This window comes from Bipolaris victoriae, assembly GCF_000527765.1.
Source record: "Bipolaris victoriae FI3 unplaced genomic scaffold scaffold_116, whole genome shotgun sequence".
NCBI classification, from domain to species: Eukaryota; Fungi; Ascomycota; class Dothideomycetes; order Pleosporales; family Pleosporaceae; genus Bipolaris; species Bipolaris victoriae.
This window is the reverse complement of record NW_014575276.1, coordinates 37963-53670: the sequence shown is the minus strand read 5'-3', so window position 1 is coordinate 53670 and position 15708 is coordinate 37963. Positions and strand designations below refer to the sequence as shown.

The window sequence follows — 15708 nt, the reverse complement described above, 5'->3', positions numbered from 1 at the left end:
TTACAGATGATGAGTTTCCAGCAAAAAAAAAAGACTCCAATTCAACATGCATGCCCAAAAGGTGTGTCTTTTTTTCTAATCGCTCCTCAGGGCATCTGCCACGCCCGGAAAACCCGGCGGGGGACTCGCCTTGCCCTGTGGTGTCATGCTCTCGAGGAACTGGCTGAACCTTTGCGCCTCGCCACTCTGCTCATCCAGCTCTTTAATGCCGCTCTTGCCCATGCCTGCTCCTAGGCTACGCAGCGGATCCTCGTCAACATGGTCGCGCACCGGGGGGCGATCGTCCAGCTCGCCCCGAGCCACGGCAACCTCGGGCCCTATCGACCGCTTGAGCTTGATGTGGATTCGCCCGTCGTTGGTGACGCTGCCAAAGAGGGGTTGCACGGGGATCTTGCGGCCACCAGGCGTATCAATGTCAATTGTCTCGACGTCCTTTGCGCCCATGATGTTTGCGCGCGACGCAGACATGGTCTCTGCGCTCTTGAACTGGTCGTTTGCTACGAAGCCGCCAACGCCCAGGCGCGCATACATTTCGTTCTTGGTTCCTGTGCGCCGGGCCTGCACGACGCGCGCAGGCACGGGGGCGTGGCTGGCTTGCGGGCCGAGGATTGGGTGGTTGGCCATGTAGGATTTTGTGCGCAGGTAGCCGAGACCGGCGCTGGGATGCGTCGAGAGCGGTGCCGTCTCTTGATCAAACGAGTATTGGTCAATGTCGCGGCTCGATGCGTCCGACGCCCATGCCTTGGGCTTGAACTTGATCGCCGGCAGCTTCAGGAAGGGGAGGATGAGCTTGCTGACCAGCTTGCTTCCCAGCGGGTTGTTGGCTGTTTCTTTACGGAGAGCCTTGATCCCATTGTTAATGTCGTTGCGTGTAATATGACGCCAGGCTTTTTCTTGTCGCTCTTGCCATTCTTCGGCTTCTTTGATGTCCATTGGTGGCTGTTCTTTCGACTTTGCGGCGGCGAGACGGCGGGATGTGTAGATTTCGTTCTTCACAAATTCAACCAGATAGCTGTTGAACTCCTTTTTGCGAGAATTGATTTCCTTACTGATATAGGCGACAAAGTCGTCAGCCCCCATGCCTGGTAGCCAGGGTCCGTCATGCTTCCACCGCTTGGTGTTGTGTACGATGGGGTCTACAGGAGGCGGGGTAAAGGGAGCAAAGGGAGTGGATCCAGATTTTTCCGATCCCGCCAATTTTTGTCTAAGTGACTTCTTAGCCTTCTGCTGCTCTTGTTCAAATTTTGTGAACTCGTCCAGCCAGGGCATAGAAGCCGGGGCTTGGGCAGCAGCGAGAGAGGCCTTTTTCTCGTTCCATTTCTTCCGGAATTCGAATTTGGCCGTGCGAGTCTCCTCAACCAGAGCCTTGGTCTCAGCTGCTCGCTCAGAATCGGTGAGGCTGCGCGATTGCCATTCTGCCTTCTTTGCTGCCCACTTGGCACTCAGAGGCTCACGGAAGGCTTTGAGTTCTGCTTCAAACGCCTTTTTTCGTGAGATTCGAGCCTGCTTTCTTGCCTTGTTCGCTTCTTGCTGGAAAGCCTCAAAGTCTGCAAGTTGGGTGTCCCAGCCATCAGCCTTCCAGAGTGCCTTCTGCAGTTCCCACTTCTCTTCCCAGGCAGCATTGAAAGCTTCCCATTCAGCCTTTGCTCTCTCTGCAGGCATGCTCTTCTTGAGAGCCTTCAGATATAGACCAGCCTCATCCAAACCCATGTCAGTGTCGTAATTGGTAGTGTCATCGCGGACCTCGAAAGCTCCTGCAGGCGGCGCTACGCTCAAGTCGTGATCACGCATCTGCGTCATGCCCTTCATCATGGGAATTCCCATCTCTTCCCACTTCTGCCTTGTCCGCACATGGTCGGCTGCCGAGTCAAAGTCGGTGACATGCTCAATAGTATCCAGCTGTGTCACTCTCAGGACCGGGTCACTGACTTGGACAAGGTGACTCCGTGAGGGAATTGCTCGTTTCAGACCCCAATCACCGCGTGCAAGTGAGGCTTTTGTGGTAGCAATGGCCTGGTGTGTCGGGTATGGTAGGGTTGCCGTGTCCGATGCCTTTGTGATGCCCGCGCCAAAGGTCTCGCTAACTGGCGGGCGTGGGAGAGGATTGGGCAGAGAGAAAAGTCGGGAATTGCGCAGCAGATGGGATGTTGGCGAGAGGGACTGGCGACTTAGAGCCATATTGGCGATGCGACAGCCGCGGGTTGGCGTTCAATGGCGGCTGAAGTGGTGTCATTGGTGGTTGCAAGCAAATGTTGAGTTGGATTTGCGGCGATGCGGTCCGTGCGCACCTCCGCGGCTTCTGCTGGATTTGTGTGCATTGTCGAGTTAGCAAGGGCTACACATTCAATGCTCGCACAAATGAGAGTTATATGGTGTGGTATTTTATCTATTATGATTTTGTAATTCTCAGATGACAGTAGCCCATCCTACTACTGGAGTTTCTCCCCTATAAAGCCTTGTGCGACTTGTACTGCTGGCACAGTCATGTTATGATTATATCGAAGTGACAAGCCTGTCGTCACTACGCAGTCTCAAGGATGTGGTATGATTCTAACCAACATGCGGATTCATAATATCTACCGTTGTGGGCAGTGATGACACATAGACCCATGAAATGCTGTCTTGTGGATCAATGGCTAGAGGCAAAAGATCAAGCACACGGCTATAGCACTGGCATTGAAGCCTAGTGGTAGTTTGTTTATGGCTGGGGGTGAGAAAAAAGAATACCAGGCGATCAGGTCGTTTGGTCATCCTGGTAGATGCTTTTCCCAGTCTTGTGGGTCATCTTCATCTTCATCGTCATCTTTGTCTTTTCTGTTGATGCGCGGAACGTGGCCTTCAATGGCCATGGTGTGGTCAGATGTCTGCGTGGGAAGCGAGGGCGGTTGCGGGGGCGCATTGTTCAGAGGCCGCTCGAGGATCTGGTCTTGGACGAGGTCGCTGTTCGCCTTGGTGACCTGGCCCGGCTTTTCTCCTCGCTCAAGAGCCAGGTCGGCCATGGCATCTTCACGGGCGGCCCAGGCTGCATCCACGTCGTCGTCTTCATCCTGGTCCTTGGTGGAGGCGACTGGCTGCTTCGGCCGCAGGGGCAAGGTAACGCGATGCTCCTCTTCGTTTTCCACCATGAGTTCAATCTTATCGCCGTACCCGCCCTGCCGCAGCCAGGCGGGTTCCTCGCTCAGCTGGACTTTGACATAAAGGGCCCGGCGCGCGCAGTCATCGGAACACCACACCTCGAGCACCTTGCGGTCGACAATCTGCACGCCGTCCTCTGTGTCGACAAACTGCTTCTTGGCGGTTGAGCGGGCTTTGGTCTTGGGGCGGGGGCACAGGGCATAGCCGCACTTGTCGGCAATGTTGCGCTCCTCGATCAGGGCGTCGTAGTCGGCGGGCTGGAAGGGAATGATTGCCGTCTGGAAGAAGCGGGCGTCCGCGGGAGTGGGTCGCTTTGCATCAGCGTCTGGCGACGAGGGGAAATCCATCAGCGTCATGACGGCCTGCAGGACCTCTGCCTCGACACGCTTGCGGTCCTCGAGCACGGAGGCATGGTGGCGGGCGACTGCGAGATGGCGCGGGTTGACTGCTTTGGTGGTGGTGGTGGTGGTGGTGGTGGTCGGGGCATTGGCAGCCACGGCCGGCGTCTTCTTGAGGATGGACTTGGGGGGCATGTCCAGTCCAGTCCACTCGGTGGTGATGGCAGAAGCAGGAGGATCGCAACAGGAACGGTGATGGTACGTAGGATCGGCGGGTGCTAGTAGAGACATCAGTCCAAGTGGAGCGTCGCGGCCAACTGCCAAGCTGGGCGTCGGGCAGCGCGCGGGGCTGTTTTGAGCTTCGTCACCACACTGTCCGTCTGTCCCCACGAGGCTCCTGCCGGCCGCCGCCCCCATCATTGCCCCCATTCATTGCCCCCCCTCGCTCTCCCTCTCGCCTCTCGCCTCACTACTGTATGGCTACCCACGCTGAATGGTACGCTGCCCTTGTTCTTCCGCGCCTCCCGCTGTCCTTCGCTGCCTGACACCGCGCCATTGTAGCTACACCAAGACGACCCGCCCCGTGCACTCGCCCTAGACCTCCTCCCTCCTGCTTCTGCTGCTCCTCCTCCTCCCAATCCTGCTGAAGCTCTTTTTTTCTTGCTTCTCCCCGTGGCAGGGTCCGCAGCTGTCACAATAGCCTAGCGAGCCCTCCTACAACTGCCTGAGCCCTTCCATCAGCTGCTGCTCCACCACAGCTTGCCGCCATGTACAAGGTCAAGGCCGTGTACGACTACTCGTCTCCCCACGAGGACGACCTCGACTTCAAGGTCGGCCAGGTCATCACCGTCACCGAGGAGGAGGGTGCCGACTGGTATGTCGGCGAGTATACAGACAATGGCGGCACCAAGCATGATGGCCTCTTCCCCCGCAATTTCGTCGAGCGCTACGAACCAGAGCCGCCGCCACGCCCCAACCGGGCCTCACGTTACAAGCCATTGGAGCCACCGGCTGCACAGGAAGCTCCCCGCACTCCCCAGCTGCCTCAGCAGGAGCCTGAGCCAGCTCAACCCGAAGAGCCTGAGCCTGAGCCGCCCAAGCCCCAGCTGCCTCCGGTAGAGGTCCCCGCTATCGCCAAAAACACTCCTCTACCAATGTCACCCATGTCGCCTCCCTCTGCGTCTAGTGCAAAAGCTCCAGAGCTTCCTCAATCGCAGTCTGAAACGTCGAAACCTGCTGCTCCCGCCAAAAAGGCGCCTCCCCCCATCGCGGCAAAGTCCAATGCATTCCGGGACCGCATCGCTGCCTTCAATGCTCCAGCTGCTGCCCCAATCCAGCCATTTAAGCCATCTGGCGGTGCACCCACCAACTTCATTAAGAAGCCTTTTGTCGCTCCTCCGCCGAGTCGTAATGCATACGTTCCTCCTGCTCGCGAAGCTCCACCAATCAAGACGTACCGCCGTGAAGAAGATCCAGAGATCGCAGAGCGCCAGGCACGGGACCGCGAAGATGCTGAGCGTGCTGGACTTGTTGGCCACAACGCCCTAAATTTAAATGAGGGCGAGGAAGAGCAACAGCCCAAGGTCAGCTTGAAGGAAAGGATTGCCCTTCTCCAGAAACAGCAGCAAGAGCAGGCGGAAAGGGCTGCTGCAATGCTCAAGGAGAAGCCCAAGCGGCCACCGGTGGCGAAGAGAATCGAGCCCCAAGAGTCACAAGCTGATGATAGCGAAGACACTGGCTTGGAACGGGTCGGAAGCGGAACCTCCAAGCCTCGTGCTTCAGTAGACCAGGCTCGTCCTCGCACATCACAAGACGTCAAGTCGCCCGATGCACAGACTCGCAATCGCGAGCTCGTCAGTGAAAACGACGCCGATCAATCAGGCGCTGGTGATACGGAGGATGCTGGGGCTGAGTCTACGAGCGTCGAAGATGACGAGGACCGACCGAAGAGCAGGCATGCGCCTCCACCAGCGCCTAGAGCTGCTGATGCGCCGGCGCAACAACCCGATGTTGGCGACGAGCAAGACGCTGTCGAAGAAGACGAAGAGGAAGAGGAAGACGAGATGGATGCTGAAACAAGACGCAAGTTGGAGCTACGCCAGCGTATGGCCAAGATGAGTGGCGGCATGGGTATGCCCGGTATGTTTGGGGGTATGCCCATGGGAGCTCTTCCTCCAAAGCCTCCTAAACCGGCCAAAAAGAAGCCAATCACGGAAAAAAAGGCAGAGGAATCAGAGGGATACACGTCCCCCCAGCAGCCGGTGCCCATGTTCCGCATTCCTCCATTGCCACAGGCCCAGAGCAAGGAACAGGATGACCGCTCGCTTTCTGTAGAAAAGGAAGAAGAGGCTCCACAGACGGTCACGAGCTCTCATGCAGCAGATGAGGTACCTGACGTCGAAGATGTCGTTTCCCAGCCCACGCCTACAGGCGATCAACCCCCGCCTGTTCCATCAGACAGTAAGTTGATGATTCCTCGCAAACCGATCTCAGCCTTCGTACACTGTAGCAAAGACTACCTTCAGCTGCCGTTTCCTGAGACACTGTCAAAGACGTATGTTACCAGTGACGGTGTTTCGGAATATGTCATGACTGTATGCGTGTCTAGTATGTGTGTACATTGAGCTCTGTATCTATACCAACCCCTCTGCTGCAAGTCTGACCCTCCGCAGAACGACCTGCTCCTCCACCAGTTCCATCAGCATGTAAGCAATACTGCTGCCAAATCTAGACTCATTCTAACCATCTGTAGCTCGCCCTATTCCGCCGCCACCGCCGCCACAGGTCATGTCCCCAGGACCTGGCTCTGAGTCTGGTGACGAGTTGACAGATGCGGCTAATACGCCATCCGCTTCTGTCCAGTCGCCATCTTCAAAACGTGTCTCCTACTTTGCAACTGGCGAGCAGCATAACGATTCATCCGAGAGGCGTGCACCGCCACTTCCTCCAACAGGCCCTCCGCCTTCAACAGCAAGCCGGCCACCGCCGCCACCGCCGCCAACTTCAGCTCCCCCCTCCCGCCATGGGGATCATCTTCAAAGAAAAATAGATCGCACTGAGGGAGAGACGGATTATGAGGGCGACTATGATACAGACATGGCCCCTGAGGCAACGCACAAGGATGCTTTGAAGTCACATGCTAAAAGCTCAAGTGTCGAGGAGGACATTATATCAGACGAGCCTACGCCAGGCCGGTCGCCATTAATACCTCAAGGTATGCCACCTGTACCTCCTGTCAATCGTGCGGTGCCGCCCCCTCCTCCCCAACAGCCGCCTCGATCGTCATTAGACGCTCCTCGTGCTCCTCTGCTACCACCTGGGCCACCACCGAATCGTAATGCTCAACCAGTGGAGGAGGAGGATGAATATGACCCCTTCAAGTACAACGGCCCTCCTTCACTCACTGCATCGCCTGCGCCTAGAGGAGTTCCGCCGCCACCTCCACCAAGTCAACCATTCCCTCCACAGAGTCGTCCTCCACCACCTATGCCGCCATCTGTTCCTCCTTCTATGCCTAATCAAACAGCTGAGTCTGAGGAAGAAGACGACCTGTACTCTTCGCCTCCACCCCGAAAATCTCATGATCGGCCACCACCTCCACCGCCCCATGCTCCACCGCACCAGCATGCTCCTCCACCCCTTCCCCACCAACAAGCACCGCCTTTTCCGCCTCAAGAACGAGCTGCCCCACCCCCACTGCCTCCTCAGCCAAAAGAGTTTCAATCTCCGCAGATGGCACCTATGGACACACAGCCTCGACCATTACCAAATCGGAAGTCGTTTGATGCGAGTCACATGATGGCTACAAGACAGTCTATGGATCAGCTTCGTTCAGGTTCAATGCAACATCAGGACTTTATCGCCGAGGAACTAGACCTTGGAGCTACTTCCCATTGGTGGACTCAACCTAACCTACTTCCTCCATCGCTGCAGGGCCGCAAGGATGTCATGATAGATCGGAAAGAGTCGCAATCTGGCAATACTGTGGAGAAGTTGATCAAGGTCCTCTACCTTGACTACTCACAAACAATCATCTCTGCTCGCTTCGAGGCCAATAATGTCTCTGATGTGGAACTTGAACAGCACAAGGAACCACCTCCTCCCCGTCTGCGTCCGGATCAGCTGGAGAATGCTTACGAGCAGTTTGGCCGACAGATTGCCAAGGCTATCGAATCCAAGCAGAACACGGTCGTCGGGAATGGTTCACCTTATGTTCTTATTGAAGAATTGCTCAAGCCTTTTGGTGACGCCCTTCCACCCGTCTCGACCCGCTCATATGGTGCGCTGGTTTATGCCAACCTGGCTAATGCATCAACGTTATCTTTCGACGAGATACGCCCTGGTGACATTATAAGCTTCCGCAACGCTAAGTTTCAAGGCAAGGTTGGACCCATGCATGGCAAATACAGCATGGATGTTGGTAAGCCCGATCACGTGGGTGTGGTGTTGGAATGGGACGGCAGCAAGAAAAAGGTGCGAGCGTGGGAACAAGGGCGTGAGCACAAGAAAGTCAAGCCTGAGAGCTTCAGGATGGGTGATTTGAGATCTGGTGAGGTACGAGTTTGGCGTGTCATGAGTAAGAGTTGGATCGGATGGAACTGAGGAGGAGTGTAGTGTGAGTTGGTGTTAGCTGCTTGATGGAATGTAATTAGTAGTCAACAAGTGCATGAGAGCGCATCATGTGCTAGTCTTGAAGAGCCTATTGCAATGGTTTTGAGAAGCTGATGTATTGCATGTTTCGATGTAGGTCCTGGGACCTTGTACCTACAGCCGCAGACCCTGAGTAGAAAATGTAAAGATATGTCCTTTCTGATACTGGAGCGTGTGCATTTGAGATATCGGTAATTACTACATATATATATTTTACCGTTTTGAGTAGGAAAGAGCAAACTTCCAATCTCCAAGCCTAAATTCCACAAGGTCAACAACAGGAGCGTCATGCTACTATGTCATCGGCCGACGAACCTGTACTCATGAATACTCTTTCACTACGGAAGGCAAAGACATAGTAAAGATGTTACACAATGGAGTCCTTAGAGATTTCTCGGAGTAGTAGTAGCTCTCCTATACTGTCTCACGCTAATCGGCTGCAAGGGCGCCACGCGGATAAGACGATGACGTCTTTTGTCTGCTTTGACCACACAGGGCAACTTCCTTCGACGTTTAGCACTGCTTCGTCAAACGCCTATGGCTCTTGGATCCGTTAATTTACAATAGGCGTAATGCTGAGTAATTGGCTCGATAAAGCGAGCGAGCGAGGTTCGGCGTTTGGATGCATGTCTGAGAGCGACGGCAGGGATCGTCGTGGAGGAAGGGCGTAAGTCCACCCAAAGTCCGGGAATAACGAGATACACTAAACGACATGTGATGCGGCTATAAGTATCCTGGGCGGCTCATTGTCGCTTCCAAGTATGTGCAGTTGAACGCCCTCACAACGTCCTGGCTTTCTTCCGTCGCAATGGCTGATCGCACCACTACCACAGAGCCTGCACCAGCGCCCATGGTACTGCCTGGTCCGCTACTCGACAACAAAGAAGTACCATCAGGCAACGGAGATTGGGAAAAGAGCCAAAATCACACCTCTCAAGACCCTGAGAAAAGACCAACCGACATTGCGCCCGCGACACCAGAAAAGAAAGACCAGTTCCTCGTCGAGTTTGATGGTCCCAATGATCCCGACAATCCTAAAAACTGGACTGCGAAACGAAGATGGGCAATAACAATCTCAATGGGTCTCATGGTCTTTACCGTCACATTCGCCAGTTCAATCTTCAGCGTAAACCTAGGCGTTGTACAGCAAAAGTTCAACGTCGAGATCGTCACTGCTACGCTAGGTGTAGCGCTTTTCGTTCTTGTACGTCAAACTGTTTTACCTACAATTTCTAGTACCTAATCTCATTCTAGGGATTTGTATTCGGTCCCATCGCATTCGGGCCTATGTCTGAAGTTCTTGGGCGCAAAATGCCGCTTATGTTTGGCTTTGCGCTCTTCGCCATCTTCCAGATTCCCGTTGCTTTGGCACAGAACATCACGACAGTATGCGTTGGCCGCTTCCTCGGTGGCTTCTTTGCTTCAGCACCGCTGGCAGTCGTTGGTGGAGCGCTTGCCGACCTGTGGGATCCCATTCCGCGCTCCTATGCTATTTGTGTTTTTGCAGCCGGTGGCTTTGCAGGACCTGTAGCAGGACCAATAGCCGGAGGCTTCATTGCTGAATCACATCTTGGTTGGAGATGGACATCTTGGATCACGCTTATCATGGCCGGCCTCTTTGGTGTCATAGGCTTCTTTGTTATCCCAGAGACATCAGCGGCTAGGATTCTGCAGATACGCGCTGCCCGACTACGCAATGAAACAGGCAATGAGCAATACCATGCTGCGGCGGACGCAAACAAGTTGACTCTTGATCGAGTCGTAAATGTTTACCTTCTACGACCTTTCATCATGTTCGCCCAAGAACCCATCTTGGCACTCGTAACAGCCTACATGAGTTTTCTGTACGGCATAGTCTATCTCCTCTTCGAAGCCGTAAGCAATTACACCTAGCATCCCATCTCTTACATGGCACTTACAAACCGCACAGTTCCCTGTATCCTTCTACGAAGAACGCGGCTGGTCTCTCGGCGTTTCCCAGCTCCCCTTTGGTGCCTTCATCGTCGGAATCCTCATGGGCGCAGCCTGCATCGCTTACAGCTCTGCTACAAACTTCACCCGCGCATACCACAAGCACGGCAAAGTAATTCCCGAGGAGCGTCTCCCGCCCATGATTATCGGAGCTATTGCTCTTCCTGCTGGTCTCTTCTGGTTCGCTTGGACGAGCAACCCAAACATCACATGGGTGCCGCAGGTTCTTTCTGTCGCTCTACTCGGATTCGGCTGTATGGTCCCGTTTTGGCAGGGCATGAGTTACCTCATCGACTGCTATGGGTTCTACTCCAATAGTGCTATTGCGGTCAACACGTTCATCAGATCGTTTGCTGGCGCTTTCTTCCCCCTCTTCACACATGCCATGTATCATAACTTGGGCGTGCCCTGGGCGACCAGTCTCTTGGCTTTCATTTGTGTTGCGTTCATCCCTGTACCAATACTCTTCTATGTTTACGGTGCGAGGATCAGAGCGAAGAGTAAGTGGGCACCGACGGCGTAGTGAGAAATAAGGTTTTGTTGTGCTTCTGCATGGATGGCGTTGGAGCATAGCGAATAGAAGTCTTTGTTTCGCTTGTCGTGCAAAAGAAAAACAGATAACATCCCTCCCTGGGTCACGCAAGTCCCCCCGTGCCGCAAAGAATCCGCGATTTTAGTATCTTAGAACTTACGCAATAGCTATTATTTCACTATAGTAATAAAATACTTATTCTTAAAGTTGTTCTTTATAGAATTATAAGGGTAGTTAAGATATTATAGCGTATTTTGTTCGATTATCTATGAGGTATTTCGCAGATAGGCACAGTACATACTAATGAGTAGATTAAGACAAATCCTAAGAGAGATACCTAAGGGTTCTGGTAGGGCTATATACTGTATCTCTGTGGTAGTGTGGCGAGTCGGGTCTCTACCTCGGGATCGTTTTTCTTAATTATCTCTACTAATACTTACCCTATTAGGAAGTTTAGTACCTTATTTTCTAGCCCTTAATCTAAGCTCTATTTTTGCCTAATATAGTAGTAGGCTAGCTCTAATAGGTAAGAAGATATTTAGTAACCCGTCGTGCCAAGAGCCGGGTCTCTACATTTTACTCCGATCTTAAATAACGTCTTACCTATTCGAGTCAGCCTACTACTATTATAGACAAAAAAAGCTCTAATTTAAGGCTACAAGATAAGGTACTAAACTTCCTGATTAGGCAAGAACTAGTAGAGCTATTTAGGAAAAAGAGATCCCGATGTGGAGACCCGTTTACCAGCCTAGTAATATAGTAGAGTAGCGTACTTATAGAATAAATAATGATATATTTAATAATTTCTGATCTATACTAAATAGACTAATAAGTATTAATCTTATAAAGTTAAGTAACTAGTAAAAAAGTATAATTTAAGTTAACTATAATAATAGTTGTTAGAAGCTCAGCCCTGTGCCACTGGGCCACAACAACCAAAAAAGGTACGAGTAATCAGCGTTCTGCTGATACTCTGCACAGGATAGTATATATAGTCAGCGCAGCGCCTGACAATAGTAATAATAAAATCTACCTATTCTTATATACTTATTACTTCAAGTTCTACTATTTTATCTATTTAGTCTTAGTAAGATAGTTAAGATAGCGCTACTATCTCTTTATATACTGCCATCTTAGACAGCTAGTTTTAGTAAGATAGTATATTACGTAACTTTAAGCTCTATAATAATCCTTCACCTTTTAACGTAGGCGTCTCTAGGCCCTCGGCCGTCTCGTTATTTATTAAGGGGAGAATTCTTCTTATTACTTGTAATATATTCGTGGAGATAATTGTAATTTTAAGGTCCTGATGTGGAGACCTGTTTGCCAGCCTACATTATCATACATTTGTCAATCTTATTCAAGTTGAAGAAAACCAATGCCTCCTAATACTTTTCCTGTAATTCGGAAAGTATTTAGGAGCTGTAGAAGTCAAGACGAAATTTCAATTCTAATGAACTGCAACATTGAATTAGTGGAGATGATATATTTTTTCAACCATGTAATGGCTTTACTTCTAGTCAACTAATAAATAGCGCTCTTTACATATTGTTTCCTTTTTTTGAAGTACCTTTGAGAAAAAAATGTTCATGTCTGCAAATCTGTTGTAGGACGCCCAAAGATAGCGTAACGGCAACATTGGACAGCTGGCGAACTACCAAAATACCGCAGTGGACTTTATATGTGTTTCCCCTGAGGGTTCTAACAAATCGTTATCTGTATATTGCCCCCTTTTACTCATTCGGTGATTTTCTAGAAGTACCGTTTGAGTTTGATGATGCTATCCTAGAGTCTTGCTAATCGGAAACCGAATTAGCGAGGACTTCTGTTGGTAATAAACATAATTGTAGTGTCAAAAACTTGTACGTGGGAAATCGATCATATGTTCTGATCGGCGAGATCTGAAGGATTTTTGACAAGGCAGAGTCAAAAGCTTCTCTATCTTCTACTGTCCGCAATGTTATCGTGGTAACTGGTACTGACAGGATGAATCTGACGCAAAAGCGAGACATCATTTGAGCGCTGAATCATCCCGGCACAAGTATCAGGCTCAATATATCCTGTCCACTGATGTAAAACTGCTAGGAATATTGCCTTCATCGTTTCCGATCTAATTGAAATTCCTGCATGCATCGCTGCTGCAACTGCCACCAAGTTGTAGAAGCATGATATGTTCATAAACAAACTATAGCCCAGGTCTCAGGCACTTATTGACCCGTTTTGTGGCTTCGATCATCGAAGGCCCCAATTAAACTCTCATGTGATCCTGAAATTTTGGTTGTATGATCTTGTACTTCTTTTTGGGCTGTTCATATCAATTCCCTGATGAGTCTACAAATCATCTTTCCGAGGCATTTCTGTGATGATTTCTTGTTGAAAAGCTCGATTAACGATGAAAAACACGGATAATTCGGAATCAGCATAGAGGCAGCCTTGTCCACCGTTCCCGAGCCAATGCAGCTGCGGTGGCATTCATAGTTACTGGTCATTTGCAGAAAATCAGGGGCAAAAAGAAGACCAACTCCTTGCTCTCACACGAGTCGAACGCGGCAGCCTCACTCTGTAAACAGCCATATCCTCGAGCAAAAAGGTTCGGACCGGGGGGTTCTACGTCCTTTCCTATCTTTTCGTCAGCCATGTTTCTATGGAAGAGTGCCGGTTTTCAAACCTATATAGCAGATAAAATTCCTTGGTCTCCGGTCTGAGATAGTGAGGGTAAGTGGCTGACAGGGCAACGGCGATGTACCAGAGCTTGCAAACGGTAGGGCGGCATGCCTTGGCTTCACTTGAGTATGTACCATCAACTCTGCTAGGATGCCACACTCTATCGGGTCTCCCAATGACTATCCTTAACGACGAGAGCCTTCCCATGCTCTATGCGAGCAACCAAGCTTATTGTTTGGCACCAAATGATATCAATATCTTGGTAGGACCATTTTCGTCATCGTTTGAGGATGAAGCTTTCTAGCCCAGAGGGATGCCTGCCATCCACCCGCATCATTGCATGTATACATGATGTAGGAACAGATGCTTATCAATGCGAAGGTTTTGTGGTTCCGCAGTCTCAACCTCTTTATGCAGATTGAGATATGCAGCAGCGCAAGCGAAGATGTGCAGCCTATTGTAAAACTAACTCTCAAGTCTGCAACAGGACGCTCTCTACTCTGATGACACAAAAAAAATGTGATTTGTAGATGGCCTCTTTCAGCATATGCTCTCTAGATTTTGGTGGAGTGCAGCCAAGAGGTGCTTGCGGGATATGTTTGCTCATCCTCTCGTTGGATCTTGAGCAACAATCTTCTTTGTTAAGCTTGGACAAGCTAACCCCTTGCTAGACTGCTGACAGGGAGCACGATGCTGCACACATGTCGATAGCTTTGACAAGGAGAATGCCATCTTTTCTGACCTTCGCATCATGCGTGTTGTGATGCTGGTGACTGTTGGTTATAGCGCCAGTGCCCTGGCTTCACCTCTCAGTCCTATCCGCGACTCCGCCGCCATCCCAACAACATTTTCGCGGCGGCCAACGAATCAACACAACAGAACGCAGAAGGCTCTCGAAGTTGTAAAATGCCTTCATGGATTACTGAGGATCATCTCTCTCCCTTCGTAGTCAGCATTGTAGGTGGTGGCTCCGATGGAGCCCCCCGCCCAGCAAGCTTAACAAAATGCTATCTCTGTTCGACCGGCGTAGCCTTCGCAGCACTTGATCGGATTATTTGGCATGACAGTCCATAATCTGAACTGTCTGGGCAGAGAGCTCTTTCACCACGTGTATATTCGCGAGGGTGGTTGGCAGAAACACCATTCAGTGGTCTGACTTCGATGGGCTGTCCGACAGTAGCCATCACCAACTGAGAGTCCTATCAAACTTTCAGACGCTGATTGAAATTTCCGCAGTTTAGCGACAGTGCCAGGCTCACGTCCTGAGAACTTCGGCGGTCGTCGTGATCATATGCTTTCTCTCCGCAGGAGCCCCGCCAACGCACTCGACTCCCATGGCTTCAAAGCAACCATACAAACGACGGCGATACGAGATACAAAAGGCGTCGGAAAACTATTGGCACCAATGGATGCTCATCAGAAGATTCGTAGCGGATGATCAGGACACCACAGCCATTTCTGGCTAGGAGCGCACGACTGACAACGTGTTGACACCCTCACGCGAACCTGCATTGGCAGCAACCCAACCAAGGAGCTCTCAAGAGTATGGAAATGCTGTGTGGACCTGGCCAAACCGGAGAATGCCGCTGTGTTTCACAGATGTGACAAAGCTTACAAGATAAGCCACGTGTTGGCCCTCCCTTATATATCGGAGGAAGAATGACTGACATAAATATAGAGTAGTTCCGATCGACCTTGTCGAACCCGAGCGGAATTCCATGCAACGTTGGAGACGGGTTCTAGTGCAGGCGCGGCGTGGTTGCAGCACACCATACGATTTCTTTCGAAATGCGAATGCCCAGTATGATGAGTCGCCACACTCACAGAACCTTCTCCGCATAGAGCCCTACTCCTCGACCGTTGAACATCAGCTCTTTTTTAACAGAGACTGGCTGCCAAATGAAGAGCATGGAAGGCAAGATCCTAGGATAAGACCACAGAACGGCACGGGCGACAGGTATGAAGGTGCGAGGCGACATAAAGACCAGACGCTGACGCGAGACGAGAACACAGCCAATATGCTTGCCATTGTCACACACGGAACCCTGCATTGTGCGCTGGCTCAGCATCAGCCGAGTCGCTTGCTTCCGACTGGACGCCACAGATGGAAAGGAAAGAAAACCAGACAAAGAAGGGGCCGTAGTGAGGCGATTCGGGCCAGCAGACATGCTCAAACATCTGTTGCATGATTCATGTAACGGTGGAGCGGAGGCGATGAGTGGTTGCATATCCAATGTCATCTGAGGCAGTACTTCCAAGGAACACAGCATGGTATGCAAATGGCTATTCTCAGCATGAGATTAACCATGAGTCCACTCGTTCCCTTGCGACGACAGTCAGGACTGATATGAAACTCAACCCTCAGTAAGGCTTACGCGTACGGCCAGGTATTCCCACAACGAACCGCTGGTATTGTTC

At 51.3% G+C, this 15708-nt stretch overlaps 5 protein-coding genes across 5 annotated transcripts; 3 read left to right on the top strand and 2 right to left on the bottom strand.

The window, feature by feature from the left end:
- Window positions 1–75: 75 nt before the first annotated feature.
- Window positions 76–2178, bottom strand: COCVIDRAFT_111011 (hypothetical protein; the record flags this gene model as incomplete). Its single annotated transcript, XM_014696691.1, has 2 exons — window positions 76–1136; window positions 1692–2178. 2 exons carry the CDS (start codon window positions 2176–2178, stop codon window positions 76–78), a joined length of 1548 nt encoding a protein of 515 aa, XP_014552177.1.
- A 569-nt stretch (window positions 2179–2747) lies between these two features.
- On the bottom strand, window positions 2748–3668 carry COCVIDRAFT_110995 (hypothetical protein; the record flags this gene model as incomplete). Its single annotated transcript, XM_014696690.1, has 1 exon — window positions 2748–3668. The coding sequence occupies one exon, from the start codon at window positions 3666–3668 to the stop codon at window positions 2748–2750; it is 921 nt and encodes a 306-aa protein (XP_014552176.1).
- A 572-nt stretch (window positions 3669–4240) lies between these two features.
- On the top strand, window positions 4241–8075 carry COCVIDRAFT_111004 (hypothetical protein; the record flags this gene model as incomplete). The annotated part of the gene is made up of 3 exons (XM_014696689.1): window positions 4241–6080; window positions 6146–6178; window positions 6226–8075. 3 exons carry the CDS (start codon window positions 4241–4243, stop codon window positions 8073–8075), a joined length of 3723 nt encoding a protein of 1240 aa, XP_014552175.1.
- An 898-nt stretch (window positions 8076–8973) lies between these two features.
- Window positions 8974–10617, top strand: COCVIDRAFT_110956 (hypothetical protein; the record flags this gene model as incomplete). Its single annotated transcript, XM_014696688.1, has 3 exons — window positions 8974–9327; window positions 9378–9998; window positions 10054–10617. 3 exons carry the CDS (start codon window positions 8974–8976, stop codon window positions 10615–10617), a joined length of 1539 nt encoding a protein of 512 aa, XP_014552174.1.
- Window positions 10618–15002: 4385 nt separating this feature from the next.
- COCVIDRAFT_110938 (hypothetical protein) lies at window positions 15003–15479 on the top strand (the record flags this gene model as incomplete). Its single annotated transcript, XM_014696687.1, has 1 exon — window positions 15003–15479. A coding segment is annotated over one exon (477 nt), but the record flags the coding sequence as incomplete, so codon positions are not given.
- Window positions 15480–15708: the final 229 nt, after the last annotated feature.